The sequence below is a fragment of the Folsomia candida genome, unplaced genomic scaffold (genome assembly GCF_002217175.1).
Source record: "Folsomia candida strain VU population unplaced genomic scaffold, ASM221717v1 Fcan01_Sc035, whole genome shotgun sequence".
NCBI lineage: Eukaryota > Metazoa > Arthropoda > Collembola > Entomobryomorpha > Isotomidae > Folsomia > Folsomia candida.
Window position 1 is genome coordinate 6751 of NW_019091227.1, and position 18816 is coordinate 25566.

An 18816-nucleotide genomic window follows, 5' to 3' on the forward strand; every position below is an offset into this window, starting at 1 on the left:
TACTTTAAAATTGTCGTTGTACATACATAATGAAAATTTTAATACGTAAAAAGTAAGCTAGGATCAAACATAAAAAATTGAGTGTATTTTGTACCCGGTTTTTAAATCGTAAAACAGTTCAAAATTCATTTTAAATTAAGAATGTAAGGTGCGACAAAATGATAATTAAAAAAATAAAATTTGAATTCTTTCTAAATTACAGGTGATTCCCGACGGGATGCCCGTTACCCGATCGTGCTTGTGATTCACGGTGAGGGTTGGGAGTGGGGGAGTGGCAACGAATTTGATGGGGCCGCCCTCGCCAGCCTCGGAAATCATATCGTCGTCACCTTCAATTACAGGTCAGAGTTGCGCGAAGGGTGAGATTCAAAGGCGCGTAATATTATTTGTGTATGTAACAACTAACTAAATATTTTATATGGATTTAATTTCCAGGTTGGGACCTTTAGGTGAGTAGCGAAATTATTTGAATTTTTATCCATCCTCATTTATCACATATTTCATGCGGTTCATGATTAATTACGGAAAATTGTACTATTTTCGAGGTAAAGTTTCTTACATTTTAATTCACGTGGTAGAAAATTTGTTACGGGGGAGTTACATCAAGTCCTGAATTTGTACAAGAAATTCTACTAATTGTTTTTAAGAAAAACGTAGAATTGATCAAAGTGACGTATTGTGATTCATTAATTCTAGTCATAAAAGTCAGCTGTATATAATTTTTTAGCGTTCGAGTTGTTAATAATTTTATCGAAGGACGTTATCCTTTTACGAATTTACGTGAACTACGAAGAAGTTATTTCTTTTGGCACTATTCTTGTACACATTTGGCAAATGTACGTATAAAAATTGTTGCATGAAATTCCTCAGCATTTGATGCACATCTATATTATAGCTGGAAATGTTTGTCTGCAACGGAAGCAAAATAATTTTCCGTGACGGAAGTGAAAGTAGAGAAAGCAATAATATTAATTGGAATTTTAACATCAAATTCACTCTCGCCCTGCGGGAGACGGGCTTATACGCTAGTTAGAAATATTCCTGGTCTGGTAGATGACTGTACTATTTTCTATCCATACACTATTGTAAACCTGGTAGAGTCATATATTTACTCGTATTAACTTGCTACTGGATTGGGGGTAGTTTGTGTCTGCATGGTAAATTTTTCAGTACCACAAAATTACTAAACAGTAATGCCGGTTATTACCAGTGCCGGAAGGCACATCTACATTTGTACTTCGGTCGGGCAGTAATGATTTGAAAACAGTTTTATTAAAAGTGTAAACTCTTAATTACAAGTAAGAAAAAAACTTGATTTATGTGAAACAAATGTGAATCTAAACCAAAATACCGTCCATGAAACATATGCTGGTTAGTGATGCAAAATGAAACAATCCCTAAACAGGAATGCAAAAAAGTGGCATATACAATTACGTCTTAGGTTGCATTACATAATAAGAAAATTACATAACATGGCCAACTTTCCCTGCGATGAATGAAATGTAATATGAGACCGGAAAACGAGGAATGTACATCTGTCCACCCACTTCACAAAGTTTTCACTCTTAATAATTTCACTAAAGATTTTGTTTGTCAATACGAAAATCCAGTAAAAATAATTGTTTAGTTAAACGCCCTTATGAAAAAATATGAAAATTGTAATTCGATTTCAAAAATGCAGATACAGATTGTTTAGTACAATCTAATTTTAGTTTATGCTAATATAGCCTCTCCAAACGTTTTGAATAATGAAAACCTGGATTTTGTAATAGTATCAGTTATACGTTTTTTTAAATTAGGAAATCTATGGAGAACAAGTATTAAGAAATATTACTGACTTGACATAAAACATAAGATTTCTTAATCGAAATAATTTTATTGTGAAATGAACAGATAAATAGTCGAACTGGGAAAGACTGAGTATCTAACGGATAACAAATTATTATTATTTTCTTTTTAAATACCAAAAAGAAAGCTGGTAAATAAAAAAGAGTACCAAATATACCTAACTATATAAGTTCTACTTATTACCGGACGGATGAAGTTTGTCACCGAGTTTAATAGAGTGCACTACATATAACCAGCTCGACAGCCATGCACCTCATAAGTTTTTCGTCAGAAAAGGTCTCCCAGAACTGGGCCAACTCTTGACAAGAGTCACTTTTCGTAAAAGAGAAAGCAATTATCATCACATAATGTTCTGTGGCGTGACTTTCACCTGGAAAGTTAATCAACGTCGTCCCCAGACCTGAACCTAGCCTCATTAAAAAAAATTACTATTCGACCAATATAATAAATAAAATGTGTGATCTATTTTATAGCAGGCTGGTTACAATCTTAGTCACAACAAGCACCATCCGGGCAGGGAATTTTCTAAAAATGTACTTATTTATTTTTAAATTAAATTTTACATCCAAAATACTTACACGCATTAAAAATACGCATTAAATATTAGAATAATGTACTCGTTTCTATTTTCATGGCTAAATTTTGTCTATAAAGTCAACGCATTGTTCAAAATTAAATTCAAAGTGTTGAATTTATTTTAAAATTAAATATATTTAATATTTATTTATATTTATAATTTATAATATTTATATTTATAATATATAATTTTATATTTATATTTTATATTTATAAGAAAGGAGAGAAAGGAGAGAAAGGGCATTTTATATTTTATATTTTATATTTATAATTTTTATTTATTTATTTATTTATATTTATATTTAATATATACGCCGTTTTGTGCAAATCAGTAATTTTATAGTTAGGTTATGTTAGCAAGATGGGTCGTTCAAGGAATCCAGATGACTGACAGACGAGTTTTTTCGAAATTATAAGAATTTCAGTTGGAATTTTTTGATCGCCCACCACCACCAATCACGTAGGTCATTGCTAACATGGGACTAAAAACTGCAGAGAAATATTGCAATTTTTCGCAATTAATCATGAACAAGCAAAAATCTGTTAATTTTTATGATTCCTACTCCAATTTTGTGCAGTTTTTTTAAAACGAGTAACCAGCAGTCGAACTTTGGTCTGTTAGACGTAGGAATAATGATAAATTAGATCAGTCTTGTATTTCCAGTGATATGATCAACAACGCCATGAATTTCATTTATTTGAAAATGAGATTGCTTTAAGATACAATTTTGTTGAATTTTTCTCGGATTAAAATTGTTTTCGAATGATTCATTTCAAACTCACAACAAAATATATGGTTTTATAATTTGTTCCATCTTTTACATAGCGCACTTTAAATTTCAGAAAGTTTATAAACTCAGGAAAATGTAATTTATACTTGAAATTTGTAAAATTTTTCTGAGAATCAAAATTTGCAATCTTATTACACGCCGAAATTAAATATTAATTTTTTTAATTTTTGTGCGTGTTTTTCACACCATACTTTGAATTTCTAAAACTTTATATATACTTTAATAGATTAAATTAGGCAGACGTCGTCGAAAAGAAATTATTTGTTTTTTTTTTACTTCTGAAAATAGGTGATTAACACTGGAAGGAAATTTGCAATTTTTGAAAATACAAATATGTAATTTTTCATACCGGAAGTATTTACTTTTTCTGATGATTTCCGACATTTTAATAAACTTCATTTCTGAAATATTTTATGCGTTTTATGAAGTAGATTTTCTTCTCAAAATTATTTTTATATTTTGTGACACATAATTCCAGGTAGGAATTTATAATTTATAATAACCTACAAGGTAGTGATACGGGTAAAAAGTTAATTATAACCCATATTTCTTATGATTTTGAAATTCAAGGTATGTTTTTCACACTAAAATCATAATATTCGAATTATTTAGAATTCTAAACAATAATCTAATCTTGATTTAATCCAGAGTTATGACTTTTGTAAGATCGCGACATAAATACAGTTTGGAACTTGATAGCTTTTTTTCGTTCTTGTGAAATGCAAAATGCCGCATTTTTTAAACTCCAAAAATGCATACTTAATACGTCACAATTTAAATTTTTGAATTTGTTGTACATAATTAAAATTTTAGATGTGATTAGTTTGTTCGTGGAATTATACTTTCTCAAATTTTTTGTTGAAAAACACAACTTCATCTTGGAAATTAAAATTTTTAAGTGAAACTTTGTAGATATTTCTCAGAAAAAAAGTTGTTTCGAAAAACTTTGCTAAAATGTTTCTGTCATTTGCAGCGTCTGGGAACCATGGAGGGTGACATTGTGCCTTACGTGATGGGACTCCCGGTGACGAACAATATACCCGCGCAGGGCCTCAACCAGCATGTTTCGCCCTTCGCCGCCCTCGCAAACTTCTCCAAGCAGGATGCCTTCGTGGCAGAAATGTTTCTTCATTATGTCGCCAACTTTGTAAAAAGTGGGTAAGTTGAGAGAATCGTGGTGGATTTTTTTTGGGGGTAGGAAATGTTAAAGAATGGGTGAGCTTTCTACGAAAAGGCGAATTTGCATAATATTTAAAATAATTACGTAATAAATATAAAGAGGGTACTCACGATATAACGTTTACAGCGAATCTCAAACGTTGAACATATCTAAATTACTTTTGAAGGTTTGCGAAGTTTGCGTGATTTCGATAAGAATTTTGGTGCAAGACTAATAATTTTGGGAGTTACGAAAGTATCGACCCAAATAGGATATGGATTTTTTTATTTTATGAAGATTATTTCGCAAAATGTTTGTATAATGCGGCACAAAATTAGAAATTGTGGCGAGTACGCCGTACGCACAATATTTACTGTGGAAAAACTTCATAGTTCAACGCCGAAACAAAAATATTTTGCAATTTGAATATTAATTTGTAATGTCAGATTAATGTGGTAGTATAGATATCTGTATGCATTTACATTCAAAAGGATATTTTTTTAAACTTTCAAAATAGAAAATTTTATTTGGAAAAGTTTTGCCAGTTACTTTTAAGTTTACGAGTTACTAATTTACCTCGTGAGCATAGAGTTCGATAAAATTTGTGAACACAAACAAATTTTGTATTTTTATTGCCAATTGTTGAGGGAAGTGAACACCGGAAATAGTTTTTTGGGGAAGTTCAAATATAACGAATTATACGATAGATATTTCTCCATTCCATTGCATTTCCATTTGTGTATGAAACATGTCACTTTTTGTAATTAATTTTTTGTCATCAGTTACACCGAGGGGTCAAAATTTCAAAATTCATGAAGAAATAGATCACAAGTTTTATGTATGCAAGTTCCAAAACTGTAGGAAAGTGAACTTTTCTCAAGAGACACGATGTCTAATAAAAAAAAATGTAACATACACGTCGATTGACATGACTTTTTCCGACCGGAAGTGGGCTCGTGCCCTTGTTATCGCGTCAAGAAGATATGATTACAGAGAAGAAGGGAAACTTTTGCCGGGGAAAGTCCTTTCTCAAACCATCAATAAATCCGTCATGTGTTACACTCACGGAGAAAACACTTTATTCTCGACGTTGTAGTTCCTTCCTTGCCGGTCTCAACCATTGGAGAGTCAATGCAAAAAAGTGGTGAATGATGCTCTTAAAAATGTAAGGTAAATTATTTGATAAGTACAGTGACAAAAAATCAACAAAAAACAAAAAAAATTCTACCTATTTAAAGGGACTAGAAATTAAATTTGAATTTTTTAACCCCGCAAAAATTTCAACTTTTATACATAAATTATTTTACAAGCCTATTTTTTGAATAAATTTATAATGTAATTTAAAAAAGAATTAAATATTTCTGTAATTCGTGAAGCACTACGGAATTAATTAGTTAGTTAAACTGATTTAGAATTGTTCATTTGATCCATAGTATTTTTGGACTTCAGAAGAGTTTACGAGGCAATCAAGTCCAATTGTCAGGAAACATTTTATATATTTAAATTCTGAATTTGCTAACGTCGGAAGATATTATTTTGAGATGTTGAGACCACTATGTGACTAAAGATTGTATCTCGATGCTTTTTGGTTACTGATATTTGATTGTATTGATTTGTTTAAGAGTGTCCATCCTACCGAGTCGTCATTTTGTGTATCGGACCATTTTCCGTGTGCCGTCCAGATCAGGAAATTTCTGTTTGCTTCTATTTTACTTTACTTTCCCACTTTTTTCATATATTTTTTACAAAAAAAACTTTTTTGAAGGCATCAAACTGATGAATTACTTCCAAGATGGATGTTTAGATACCGGGGAAAAAGTTGTTTTCATACTTTCACTTTGCGTTTCTGTTCGTAGTTTTTTTTAAGTTTGTGAAAAAATTCATGTTTTTGCATTCTGCATTAAAAATTTACAAAATTTAAATACGTATTTTCACAATGAAAATATTATGGTAACAGGGTTGTAACCAAGGAGCCACGGACCATTATTACACCGTAATAACAAAACGGTACATACATTATCCACGAAATTAAAATTTATCTCTATTTCAAAACATAATCACGTCAAGTTCCAGGTTACATATGTAAGCTTGAAAACTAACGTTTATAAATTATTTGCCAACAAAATGTGTGATAATCTATTTTTTGCTAGATATTTCTGCTTTTAATACTAATTTTATAGTTCTTTCCCAGCAAGTTTAATATTACAAACTTGAAATTTAAATTATTTATTTGTGTCAGATTTTTAACGTTAAGTTCCAAAATGTAAATTTCAAACAACTTTTCTGAATGATTTGCCAGCAATATTTCCAATAAAGTATACGATAGCATAATTTTTTGCTTGTTTTACATACCGGAATTGTAAATTTCTGAAATAGTAGATATTAGGGGTTACAAAATTTAGATGACAAGTGTCCATTCGTGAAATTAATTTCGTTACAATTGTTTTGTAGAACAGACAAATTTAATATTTTAATCTACAATAAGCCTCACGTTAGAATTATTTATTTTGTGCCAGTCTTTTTATAATTCGTATTTTTTTTGCAAATTTGACCAGCCCTCGATTTTTAAATTGCATTTCTATATCGAAATAATCGACTCTCTAATTTATTGTAATTCTTTAACACCGCAAATTTATAATTTCTATAATCTAAATATAAGTCAAAGCTGTATTTAGATGCATTGCCACACTGACAATAAATTAATCTTCGAAACACCTGTTGCTTTCATACATACATTAATCGAGTGGAAAATAATTGTCACCGTTTTTGGTGCTAAATCTTTACCAATACTTCGTCACAACTGTATTCTCATATTATTCGCAGTGCATCAAATTCTCATTATTATTGACAAGTTGCGCCCACCCGAGGGAGTCGGGAGAAAGTTTGGGCGAAATATTTACCGAAAAATTACTGTTGAGATGAAAGTAGGGATGAAGCTTGAATAATTATGCTCACTCAACGGTTATAGTACTGCCACGACCTTGTGTAACTAATCGCTAAAAAATTTTTGAAATATTTCAACGTCATTTCGACTTTTAATTTGAAAATGCACACGACAAGAAGTAAGTAATAGGTTAGCTCGAAGGTAACTCAAATTTATTTGAAATGTATATTTTCTAAAGTTCAAGAATTTTGAAAACTTCGAAACTCTCAATTGTCTCGTCTTTTTTTAGTCTGAATTGAAACGGGGAAAGTAAGAAATAGGACACTTGCTCTTCTTTAGGGTTTCTTAAAATCGTGATTTTAACTTTTTATTTGAAATCGATTTTGTCAGTAGCATTAGGTAGTTGTTTTCGAATTTTTCTAAACACAGGCGAATATTTACTGTCAAATTCTGTCTGGAATTATTATAACGATACAGTTATAAATAGGTCTGCCATGATCTTATGTAACTAATTGTGAAAAAATTTCGAAATATTTTAACGTCAATTCGAGTTTTAATTAAATGATGCAGATAATAGAGTAAATGGTAGGTTGAATGATCCCGTTATCTATGAGACGAATTTATTTGTGAAAAGTATATTTTCAAAAGTTCAAGAATTCTGAAAATTTCGAAACTCTATTTATTCTGCTCTCACTCATGCCCATTCTGCAATTTCCTTTGAAATTTGATTCTCTGTTTTTCTTTGTGCTACGTGCCAAACCCTGGTTTTCTATATTTGGTAATTCTTCTCAAGGATGCTCCAGATGCGGATCGGATGCATTGAGTGAGTTTATTTTAGAGAGATTGTATCCCAATTCGACGATGGTGGTGGAATAGTGACACGTTTACGTTCTGAGGTCAGTCTAGTTAGTTTAGTGTCTGAGGTTAGTTTAGTGTCAACGTGGGTCCTTCTCTCGGAACTAAATTGGGACGAAATTTGACCTCCTATTTACTTTCACCTTGCAGTAAATTAGATCACGTTAGTGGAATGAGGAGGCTTCCGTGATGTGCCCGTTTTTTCATTCATTTCCTATTTTTGTCTTGATTGCTTTCATCTGGTGAAAGAAGGCAGATACTTTTTTAGGTGAAGAAAGCCACCTCTAAATTTATAAATACATTAAATTCGTGACAAAAACAAGACTGTAATTTAATTAATTTCTAACTGATCTAATGTTTACTTGGTGAAATTGCAGTTTTGTGAAATTTTGCAAACTTTTTCTAAATGTTTAAATTCCTCATTTGTTGAGCTTCTAGCAACTTGTATGACATATGTAGTTGCGGAAGGAGAAAGCTGTCGTAACTTGAGTAAAGATTATGTAAAATTTTTAAATACTTGTTCAATTTTTTGTAAACCTTTTAAAACTCGAAAACTTCACATAATAAAACTGATAAAATCAACATTTATTTTCACTGTTATGAATTTGTGACACAAATTGTGTCCTATGGATAAAAACTATTTCAGGTTTCAAAAACTGACCAACAATGGACAAACTTTCTCTTCTTGATTTTTTCAGGCGCATTGATTCGAACGAGGTTGAAGTGGAAATTCGTGGCGGTGGTGGCGAATCGGTCGTCCCGCTCTCCTCCTCCCCTGGAATGACCGGCACGACCGAGTACGACTTCACCACCGCGCTCACCGTCACCATCACCGTCGGCGTCGCTCTCATCGCGCTCAATTTGGTGGTATTCTCGGCCATCATGTGTCACCGGAAGAGGGCCATCCCCACCAACAACGAGGGCGACAGGGGAAGCCGTGATAGTGACGAGGTCGACGAGAGTGGGAGGAGTTCGGGGGGTGGGACACCTCAAAAAGGAGGAGTCGCCCAGTATCAGCAAGCTCAGGTGAGGTTTTGTTGTAATACACGATAAATAATTTGGTAATCAAATTGATAGTTTAACGAGTTAGGAACCTTGGCAAAAGGTTGTGTTACCGAACGGTGACAATAATTGTGTCAAATTTGCTAAGTTCCTTTACTTTTTTGTGGAGACAAATTTACGAATATGAATTAAGTCGATTAATTCGTTAATCAGAGGGTAGCAAATTGTTACCAAAAATACGGTATGTACTTATTCTCGATCAGATTTTTATTACCCCGAAAAGAATAGTCCACCCAGTTTGTAACGATTTGGTACCAATGATTATGCACAAAATTTAAACTGCAACCTTAATTCGAGCTTGGTAATTAAGATGCAAGTTGAATTTAGTGCCCTTTTATTATCACCACTCGGTAACATACTTGTTACCACCACCAGCAGAGCCAATCTTGGTCCCACATTATTCAGGGTACACCCATCCTTACTTAAGCAGAAGAAATTGTTGGTGTGATTTATGCCGGGGCTAAAGTGCGGGTGTCATTAAGGACGGCGGAGGAAGTGAGAGTAGGCGAAGGTCTTCGTGGCAGGAAAAGTACAATCAATTAAAGGCACATTAAAAGCGAAAAAAGAAAATGTCAGCGACTTCGATAAAGAGAGCCTTTCCTTATTTTTTGCTGGGTTTACGTTTTATTTATAGTTTCCCAACGTGGGTGGCGGGGTCACGATTACATAAGATGAGATCCTTCTATTTTTGCAGCCAATCATGATTTTGCTCATATAGTGATTAGGAGAAAGCATAAAGAGCAAAAGTTACTAGGTGGAGAAAGTGGGTACATTTAAGAAGGAGAAAGTATTTTATGTAGTACAAATTTATAAAAAACAATAACTTCGTAAACAAAAAATTACACACAATTTCACAAAAAACAGATCATTTATAAAATATGAGAAACCTAAATTTAAACAAACACTAGATTTTTTTGTAAAAATTCCAGACCAGTAATTTTCTACAATTTCTTTTAAAAATAGAGTGATTAATTCCGAGAAAGTCTTGCAAGTCCCAAAAATTATGTATTACTTTCACGTTACGTCGCTCTCACTTTCTCTCCTTTCTACACGAGTCTAAAATTTCCCACATTTCAGGAAGATTACAAGTGGTCCACGGCCTGTTGTTCATCCTCGAACCACCAGCAGAACCACCCTCACCCGCAGCAGGAACTTCACCCTAATGACTTTCCAACCACTCATTTATCATCCTCCTCGGTCTACATGCCCGCCGAATCCATCTCAATGTCCCAGTACCACCAGCAGCACCAGCACCACTTTCACCCGGGTAACAGTGGTGGCGGGACGTTGCCTCGGTCATCGCACGGTCATCAGGGTCACCACCTCGCCTACGAGACCCACAGCGGGGATCTGGCGGGAATAGTTTGTTGGCGGAAAGATGAGGAATTTTATCATCTCAGAAACCTCAAAATCCCATTACGCCTTGTTCCTCGAGCCCCTCGGCGTCCGCGACGAATACGAACACGACGAATTCCACGTCCTCAAACCCATCCCCGAACAGCGGGAGTACAATTTGGTCGGTGTTCTGAAAAGGAACATGACGCCAATGTGAACATGACGTTAAAACGAGGGTCCAGATTCAGGAGATATCATTCTGACTGCTCTGACTCTCTATCTGTACTTTTATAGCCTGAACTAAGTTCTAAATAACCGACGATAAGTACAAATATACATATTGTGATATCACCTAAATGCCTCGCTTCCCAACTAATTTTATTTACAAAACTGTTACATACATTTAGTCTTTGCATGATTAAACTCGATCTAATAAAACAAATATGAAATTTATAAATTTCATATTTATATGAAATTATTCTTTATTTATATATTCATATTTCATATTCATACTCGTGAAATTTATAAATTTATGACGTTTTCAGGAGTAAACTCGTAAAAATGAAATATACCCTGTAAAAATGATTTTGGAATAAAATGACAAATCCGTCACTATTTTACCCAATTACTGGCAGTTTCTGTTTTTTAATAGAAGATTATCAAGATGGGGAAATACGTATTTCGATACAACCTACAAAAAGTTAAATCCTATTTTCTAAATAATTTCTTGTCGTGGTTTAGCACGAATTATTTTATACTGACTTTACCAATTTACCAGAAAAACAATAAATACGTACATATGTCGACCGAGTTTGATCAAGTAGGGCCACAAATGGTGCCCTTCACATCTTTAAGAGTGCAATTTCTCCACATGTGGAATTGCATTGCATGTATCGGATTAGGTTATCGTGGAAAGATTTATGAGATTGGAGCCAATAGTCGACGGAGCAATGTTCTCTCATTCATGATCTAATTTCCATTTTACTTATACCATGCAATACTTACCTACATAAGATATATAATGTCTTGCAATAAAATAAATTGATCCTCGAAAGTGCATCGTTTTTAATCATTACGAGTTAAAAATTAAGACCTGGAGAAAATTTGAAACAAATTATGTACAGGGAATTTTACCACATTTGGCAAGCTATTTTTTACAATAAGGGTAACCAACCTGAAAAATATGAGATAGAAATGCAACAAAATTGAAAAATACAATAATAAGTAAAAAATTTGTGCTCGTTTTTAATATTTATAACATTTTAAATTCAAAACTGTCAAACTAAAACGCCAAAAAAATATAACAACGCGTATTCTTGCCGGTTTAAAAGCTGAAATGAGGGAATCGCATGACGTAATGGTAATCTAATAAATTTAGGATTTCTAGGTGATATTATATGAAGAAATGGCTTTCTAAAAATTAGAATATAAAATTGAAAAGCAATTATTACATCAAGATTACAAATCATTGCGTTATTATTATTGTGTGTCTTGATAAACATCCGGTCACGAGTTCGTCAGATCAGTAAATTTTTGTGACGCCATTTCAGTTTATCTGTTCAAAATTCACATTAATCATTCTGTTCTATTCTCTTGCAAACTTTCTCCATGTGTTAACTTTTAAACTGTAATGATGGATGCATGGTGCACAACCATCAATTTTTTCATCTCATAACAAGATGTTTCTGTAAATACCACGATAAACGATATTAATGAATAAACACAATGATGTTTAAAGTTTCTTTAGTGTAAACTTTATAATTTTATTTTCTAGGCTGCAATTTCATATAAAAATCCCAAACGTATCCCTAGATTTAAAATCTAGGGATAAACAAACAGATAAACAGATAAACAAAAATTTACTGATTTGACGAACTCGTGACCGGATGTTTATCAAGACACACAATAATAATAACGCAATGATTTGTAATCTTGATGTAATAATTGCTTTTCAATTTTATATTCTAATTTTTAGAAAGCCATTTCTTCATATAATATCACCTAGAAATCCTAAATTTATTAGATTACCATTACGTCATGCGATTCCCTCATTTCAGCTTTTAAACCGGCAAGAATACGCGTTGTTATATTTTTTTGGCGTTTTAGTTTGACAGTTTTGAATTTAAAATGTTATAAATATTAAAAACGAGCACAAATTTTTTACTTATTATTGTATTTTTCAATTTTGTTGCATTTCTATCTCATATTTTTCAGGTTGGTTACCCTTATTGTAAAAAATAGCTTGCCAAATGTGGTAAAATTCCCTGTACATAATTTGTTTCAAATTTTCTCCAGGTCTTAATTTTTAACTCGTAATGATTAAAAACGATGCACTTTCGAGGATCAATTTATTTTATTGCAAGACATTATATATCTTATGTAGGTAAGTATTGCATGGTATAAGTAAAATGGAAATTAGATCATGAATGAGAGAACATTGCTCCGTCGACTATTGGCTCCAATCTCATAAATCTTTCCACAATAATCTAATCCGATCCGTGCAATTCCACGCCTGCAGGAAGTGCACTCATAAAGATGTGGAGAGATAATTTTCTCTTGTCAAAGTCCTAGTTCGGAAAATCAGTATTAACAAATTGGTAATAAAATACGGCAAGAAATGGGAACAGATTGGTTGCCAAATCGGATTTAAATTTTGATAAGTTTTGGCGACGAAATAATTTATCAAGGAATATTCACAATTAAAATAGTAAATAGATAATATGCTGAAAGTTTCAATTTTAAGACCAAACTTTGGAATTTTCGCATTCATTTCATTTAAAAGAATTTTAGCAAAGACATATTTTATTGAAAAACTTTAAAACTTACAAAGTGTGAAAATTGTTATTTTTTAATTAGAGTAAACAGGGACTGATGGGAAAAATATGTATTGTAAAATCATAAAAAGGTAATAATTAGAGCTCAGAAAAGATATAAGGAAATTCAATTGATAAGAAGCAAGGCGAGACCGAATTTAAAATACAAAATTTGGCTACTAAATAATCTTAATTTCAATAAAGTTAAATGCATGAACTACATTTTCTACAAAAACAGTGCGGACATTTAGATATCTTGTTAATAATAAAGTTTTACTGAAATGATAAACATTTACCGATTGATATTACCGCCTGATAATAAAACTAAACAAATCTGGCACTATATTTTTAAGAGTGCGAAACATATGTGGGATGCAGTGCATTTAACATATTCCAATCCAAACCACTGGTAGAAGCACTTTGATAATTGCTGCGAGAATCTAGTCGACATCATTTGTGCTCAACTTTCACTTTAATCACTGCCTCTACGCGGAGAAAGCCCCACGTTTGGGAAGATCTGCCTAACTTTAAAGTGATCACGAGGGACTTATTATTCCTATAGATGGATTCCTATAGAGACCTTGGTAACATTATAAAATCCGCAAATTCTGTAAACTTTTACAAAATTTCACAAAAGTTTCTAAGGAAAATTATCTCACGTATTTTTGTTATCTTACCCAGGTCAAGAGAGTTTTTTTCATTTCGTAGAAGTTTGCAAAATTAGTTTACAAAATTTATGGATTACAGAGACAAGGTGCACAGAAGTAACGTACGTGCGTAATTCTTCACAACTACACCCCATTTGTTCCCATGTACATTTTAGAAAATTAAAATATGCAGGATTTTGTCCACAGAAAGTATTCTCTCGAAATCTGTCGAATTTTGGACGTTCTTTCAACAGCAAAATTTGGCGACTTCGATACAAAAATAATATAACTCAAACAGAACATGAAATACAATTGTGTACATTGAATTGTAAAAATCATTTAATCATATCATCAGAACATAACAGATCGATCATAACTGAACTGGTAAAAATATGTAATCTAATCCATAAATAATTTTTCTAGCAAACAACTTCATCTGACGCATGAGTAAACTAATTTAATCAAATCACAAAATTCTTATTGGCTGTAAAACTATACAAATCGTGTCGATTTTGAAAATTTCTATTCGGTAAAAATATTTATGATAGTAATGAGTCAATTTCAACGACGGAACCCTGTGCTTTCTCCGACATGCTTAAATCACCGATGTCAAGACAACAATCATTCTCTTCGGCAAGCTGATGCACTTCTTTCTTCGGCTTCTTGCACTAAAATTTCAACCTAAATTGCTGATCCGTCGAGTCACCCAGAAATCGACGACGACTAAAAGTTATCACTCTTGCAATAATTGCTCTCTCGTCCCGTGCGTGGCGACGGATGAGATCGTAGCAAGCAATTAAAATCGTGAAGAAGCAAGAATTATCGTTTCTTGGACCATTTAAAATTTAACCACGCGAATACTGCGTGATTAGAATCTGAATTAGTTTGAGAGGTTGGTAGATACAGAGAAAAGTTAGTTTTATACGGGATGCAAAGTAAGAAAATAATGAGAGGAAATTAACTTGGACTTATGTGACGTAGTAAAATCCAAGCTATTAAAATCGACCCATTCGCAGAGTGGTATTTTTGCTGGGGCATGACTATTGATAAATTGCCGGATTTTGGGCAAGGCATAAATGTACTGAACATTTGACCCAATCGAGCATCAATTTGAACAAATGACGGCCACGTGACATAATACATAGTGGCGAATAGTGTCTGCATAAAATTACTCCTAATTAGTGTTCCGTGAATAATTTTGCATTTTTGCGCAGTCATTTTTAACCATTATTTGCCAGGCATTGAGAAAATTTACGTGGATGATTGTTATACACACATTTTGTAAACTTTACAGAAATGCTTATATAATAAACAGAGCAGGGATTTCTCCAAGCTTGATTTATTCGACCATAAGAATTCAGGTAAATTGCGTAATTTATCAATTTATGTAACCCATAAATTTAAGAAGTAATCTTATTTTTAAAAATGCAATTTTTTCGGCTTATTACCGTTACCAGAAACAATGATCAATTGCCCAGCTTTTGATCCATATCTAAAAATAATATTTTTATTATTACATTATTAAACTAACGATGTTGGTATTGCAGTTTAACAATGAATTGGATATCAATTTTGAATTTACCAACCCGACTACAAAGTTTGCAAAGCTACCTTTCCAATTATTAAATTAGTTATGCAAAATTTCCCAGAAAATTTGTACGAACTAAATTTTGACTAAAGCTTAAGTTCGATGGGTGTGGTGCGTACGGTGGAATCGAATAGTAGTCATTTGCACCCACTTCACTTATTTTTACCCCCGCGGATAAAATCAGGCGATTTGGAGGACGAGGAAAGCGGATCTGTCTGTTCGATGGGCAGGTGTAAATTAGAAAATGGGTGATTTTCACTTACTTGTCTTCTACCTGAGTGAGCACAAAGCAGTGGAATTCTATGGACCAAGGGCCATGCAGACGTGGTGTCGACTTTGTCACCACATTTTTATTCACAGCGTAAAGTAATTTCAAAGAAAATTTTGAAAATTTAAAACCATTTATACAAAATTTCGAATATTGTTTGACGATTATAAGTCACAATTTCCGTTCAACTCCATCACATTCTTTTCGAGACCAGACGGTGAGAAAACCGACCGTCTTTCTGTACGGCCCAGATCGCGAGGAGAAAGTTGAATTGAATCGAAGCCTTCGTGTCGATAATAAAGAAAGCAATAAATCTAATTTCCTTCTCAGAGAACTTCACGAAAAATTTATTTTTTTTCTTCTTCTGATTTCCCACCATTTCCGTATTCCTGATTTTTTCCACCCGTTCTATTTTCTCCAACAATGATGTGAAAGGTGTGGAAATAATGATCGTTAGTATTTTGTGGGTGGCATTGTTTCATTTTGGCTCAGTTTTCTTATAATAATTGTGTGATGATGTGATACCAAATTAATATCGAACGTATTCAGGGAGCGTCTTTTCTCGCGTCAGTCGCGTCACATAACTCAGTAAATAATTTTGCCAAGTAAAAGGTAAATTTGATCATTTTATTTTAGTTTTTAAACAGCAGCTTTTTCTTAAATATAAATCTGATGTAATTTATCATCCGACGTGAAATCGATCTACATAAAATTGGTTTATAAAATTCTGAGAAATTTTACAACCGGCGTAGAGTTATGAAATTTGAAATAAAAATATAACAATAAATAGAACGAACTCCGGATCTCTTGTTACACAATGCACTCCACTTCATTTAGAAAATGTTTAATTTTAGCTATAAGCTTGCGAAGCAAAAAGATGCCGATTTGCCAATAAAGTTATATTTTTTTAGCAAAAATTTATTTTACGAATACTTCAAATTTGGTAAAACCTTGAAAATAAATTTAAACATCATGTTAGTCAGAAACATGATTGCCTGATGTCAAAATATTCTAAAAATTAAAGTAATTAAATACTTTCTGAATTATTTAAACAATTTAAAACCAACTCGTTTATATTTTTTAGCTTTCACAAATGATAAATACAAGTTATTCTCCACCCAATTTCAACCTGGCTTGTTGGTCGAGTGGTCTCTGTCTGGGTTTGTGCAATTTTGCAAATAATGCTGGGATTCGAACTCACAACTAATTCTGAATTTGGAGTTTTAACAGAATGAAATGAACCAGACCCATGAACTCCTTGACTTGATCCCAATGTGGAAATTCTGTCGGCCAATGAAGACACTTGGAATGTTGAGCATATGGTGTTGAACGTACCGGTACGAACCCTTGATCACCGAGATTCCGGTAAATAGATAGCGTAAGTGATAAAAAAAATATTTAAAAATCCCAGACAGAGAGCAGAAAAACAAGCCACATTTTTTGCTCAAATTCATAATTCTAATAAGTTCCATGAAAAAGTACAACAACAACAAATCAAACATGACATTTTTAAACTGAAGTGATGTTATGTAATTTAATCCCTCTGCTTATTTTTAAATCAACAGATCGGAGAAACAAGTTCACGTCCCGGATAAATGTAATGTCAATCAAGTTTCCGAAATTATTTTATTTGCCAAAGGAGAAGTTTAGTCTTCTTGCAGGTTGAAAAATGAAATCAAATTAAAATGTGAAAATTTTTGTGAACTTGATAAAAGGCATCTCTTCGTTGTTAATAAATTACGCTTAAACAATTACGGATTTTACATCTTGTCAATGACAGGGTGAATTGTCTCATTGCATTTTTATGCGAGAATTAGACGCCACGTATAAAAATTTGGAAATTACAGGTCGAAAATACTAATTGGATAAATTGGTTTTGAATTTGTGCGTTTAAAGTTACATTTGTTATTTTTCACCTTTGTCAACCACACTAACAACCCAAGTAGAAAAAATACCTTCAAATGTACATAGAATGTAAGGGCAGGAAGGGCATTGAATGTGCGTAAAGTGAAAAAATAAAGTCTCGGTTGAATGCAAGGGGTAGTACCAATATTTACCCGTGCGTTGCCCGCACATTTAATGTCCACTGAGCAAATATATACTGTCCGTTATATGCATGGGTTACCCAACAAAGAAATGCAAAGCCTAATATTACTGCAATTTTAAAAATATCTTTATTGATACATTTTCTCATTTGAAAGCTGTTTATACAGTTTAATTTAATTTTATATAGTTTAAATATTCATCTGAACTAGGGGGATACAAATACAATGATTAGCAGAGTTTATGCTTATAGGTAACATTACATATTTCCTTACGATGTTTTCTATATTAATAATTTGTGTTTTTTTAAATTTGGATATATCTACATGAAACGCTCCTACTTCGGCACTATTAATTGGATAATGTTCAGCCGACTTTCTCAATTTGATTGCTTGACATTTTACAATAACATCACTAATAATTTCAATAACTTTAATTATTTCGCCCGACTTCAGAAGAAAAAAACAATCTTTCCGTTTAGGCGAAATCAAAATGTTGTCGGATGTATATATTTTTATAAATTTTCCTTTACGAGATACCGAATGATATTTAGTGACTTTTGTGTTAATAATACTACATTTTTCTCTTTCTGAAACTCTTTTACAAACTTGCTCCAATTCTAAAGTTTTACCTCTGACCATTCGTTTTAGTCCCTGTAAGTAATTCTCAAATGGAAAAGCACTTACATTGTCGAGATTACCGTAACTAATCCCATCGTCTGCCAAGTGGATAAGAGAATGAACATTGTACGACATATTTTGAACCCCATAAAAGCGTTCCATCTTACTCACAAATAATTTAAAAAGAGCTCGTGATTTACTGTTCCAATCAGGACAATGGGCTTTGTTTGTCAAAAGAATAAAAATTGCTGTGTGAAATTCCAAAAAATGCTCGTATAGATTAACAGGGAGAATTTTCTTTAAAGCAACTGGTCCTACGTATAACAA

General features: G+C 32.7%; 1 protein-coding gene across 1 annotated transcript; it reads left to right on the forward strand.

Moving 5' to 3' along the window:
* Window positions 1-212: 212 nt before the first annotated feature.
* Window positions 213-10939, forward strand: LOC118439411. Its single transcript, XM_035860708.1, has 5 exons — window positions 213-341; window positions 436-449; window positions 4189-4373; window positions 8812-9139; window positions 10253-10939. Exons 3-5 carry the CDS (start codon window positions 4201-4203, stop codon window positions 10802-10804), a joined length of 1053 nt encoding a protein of 350 aa, XP_035716601.1. The 5' UTR covers window positions 213-341; window positions 436-449; window positions 4189-4200; the 3' UTR covers window positions 10805-10939.
* The last annotated feature ends 7877 nt before the right edge of the window (window positions 10940-18816 follow it).

Bases quoted from the DNA above. Each gene is read 5' to 3' on its own strand.
- LOC118439411 (XM_035860708.1), top strand. From the start codon at position 4,201: ATGGAGGGTGACATTGTGCCTTACGTGATGGGACTCCCGGTGACGAAC. The intron at 4,374-8,811 runs GTAAGTTGAGAG...TGATTTTTTCAG, and splicing joins GCCAACTTTGTAAAAAGTGG to GCGCATTGATTCGAACGAGG. The intron at 9,140-10,252 runs GTGAGGTTTTGT...CCCACATTTCAG, and splicing joins CCCAGTATCAGCAAGCTCAG to GAAGATTACAAGTGGTCCAC.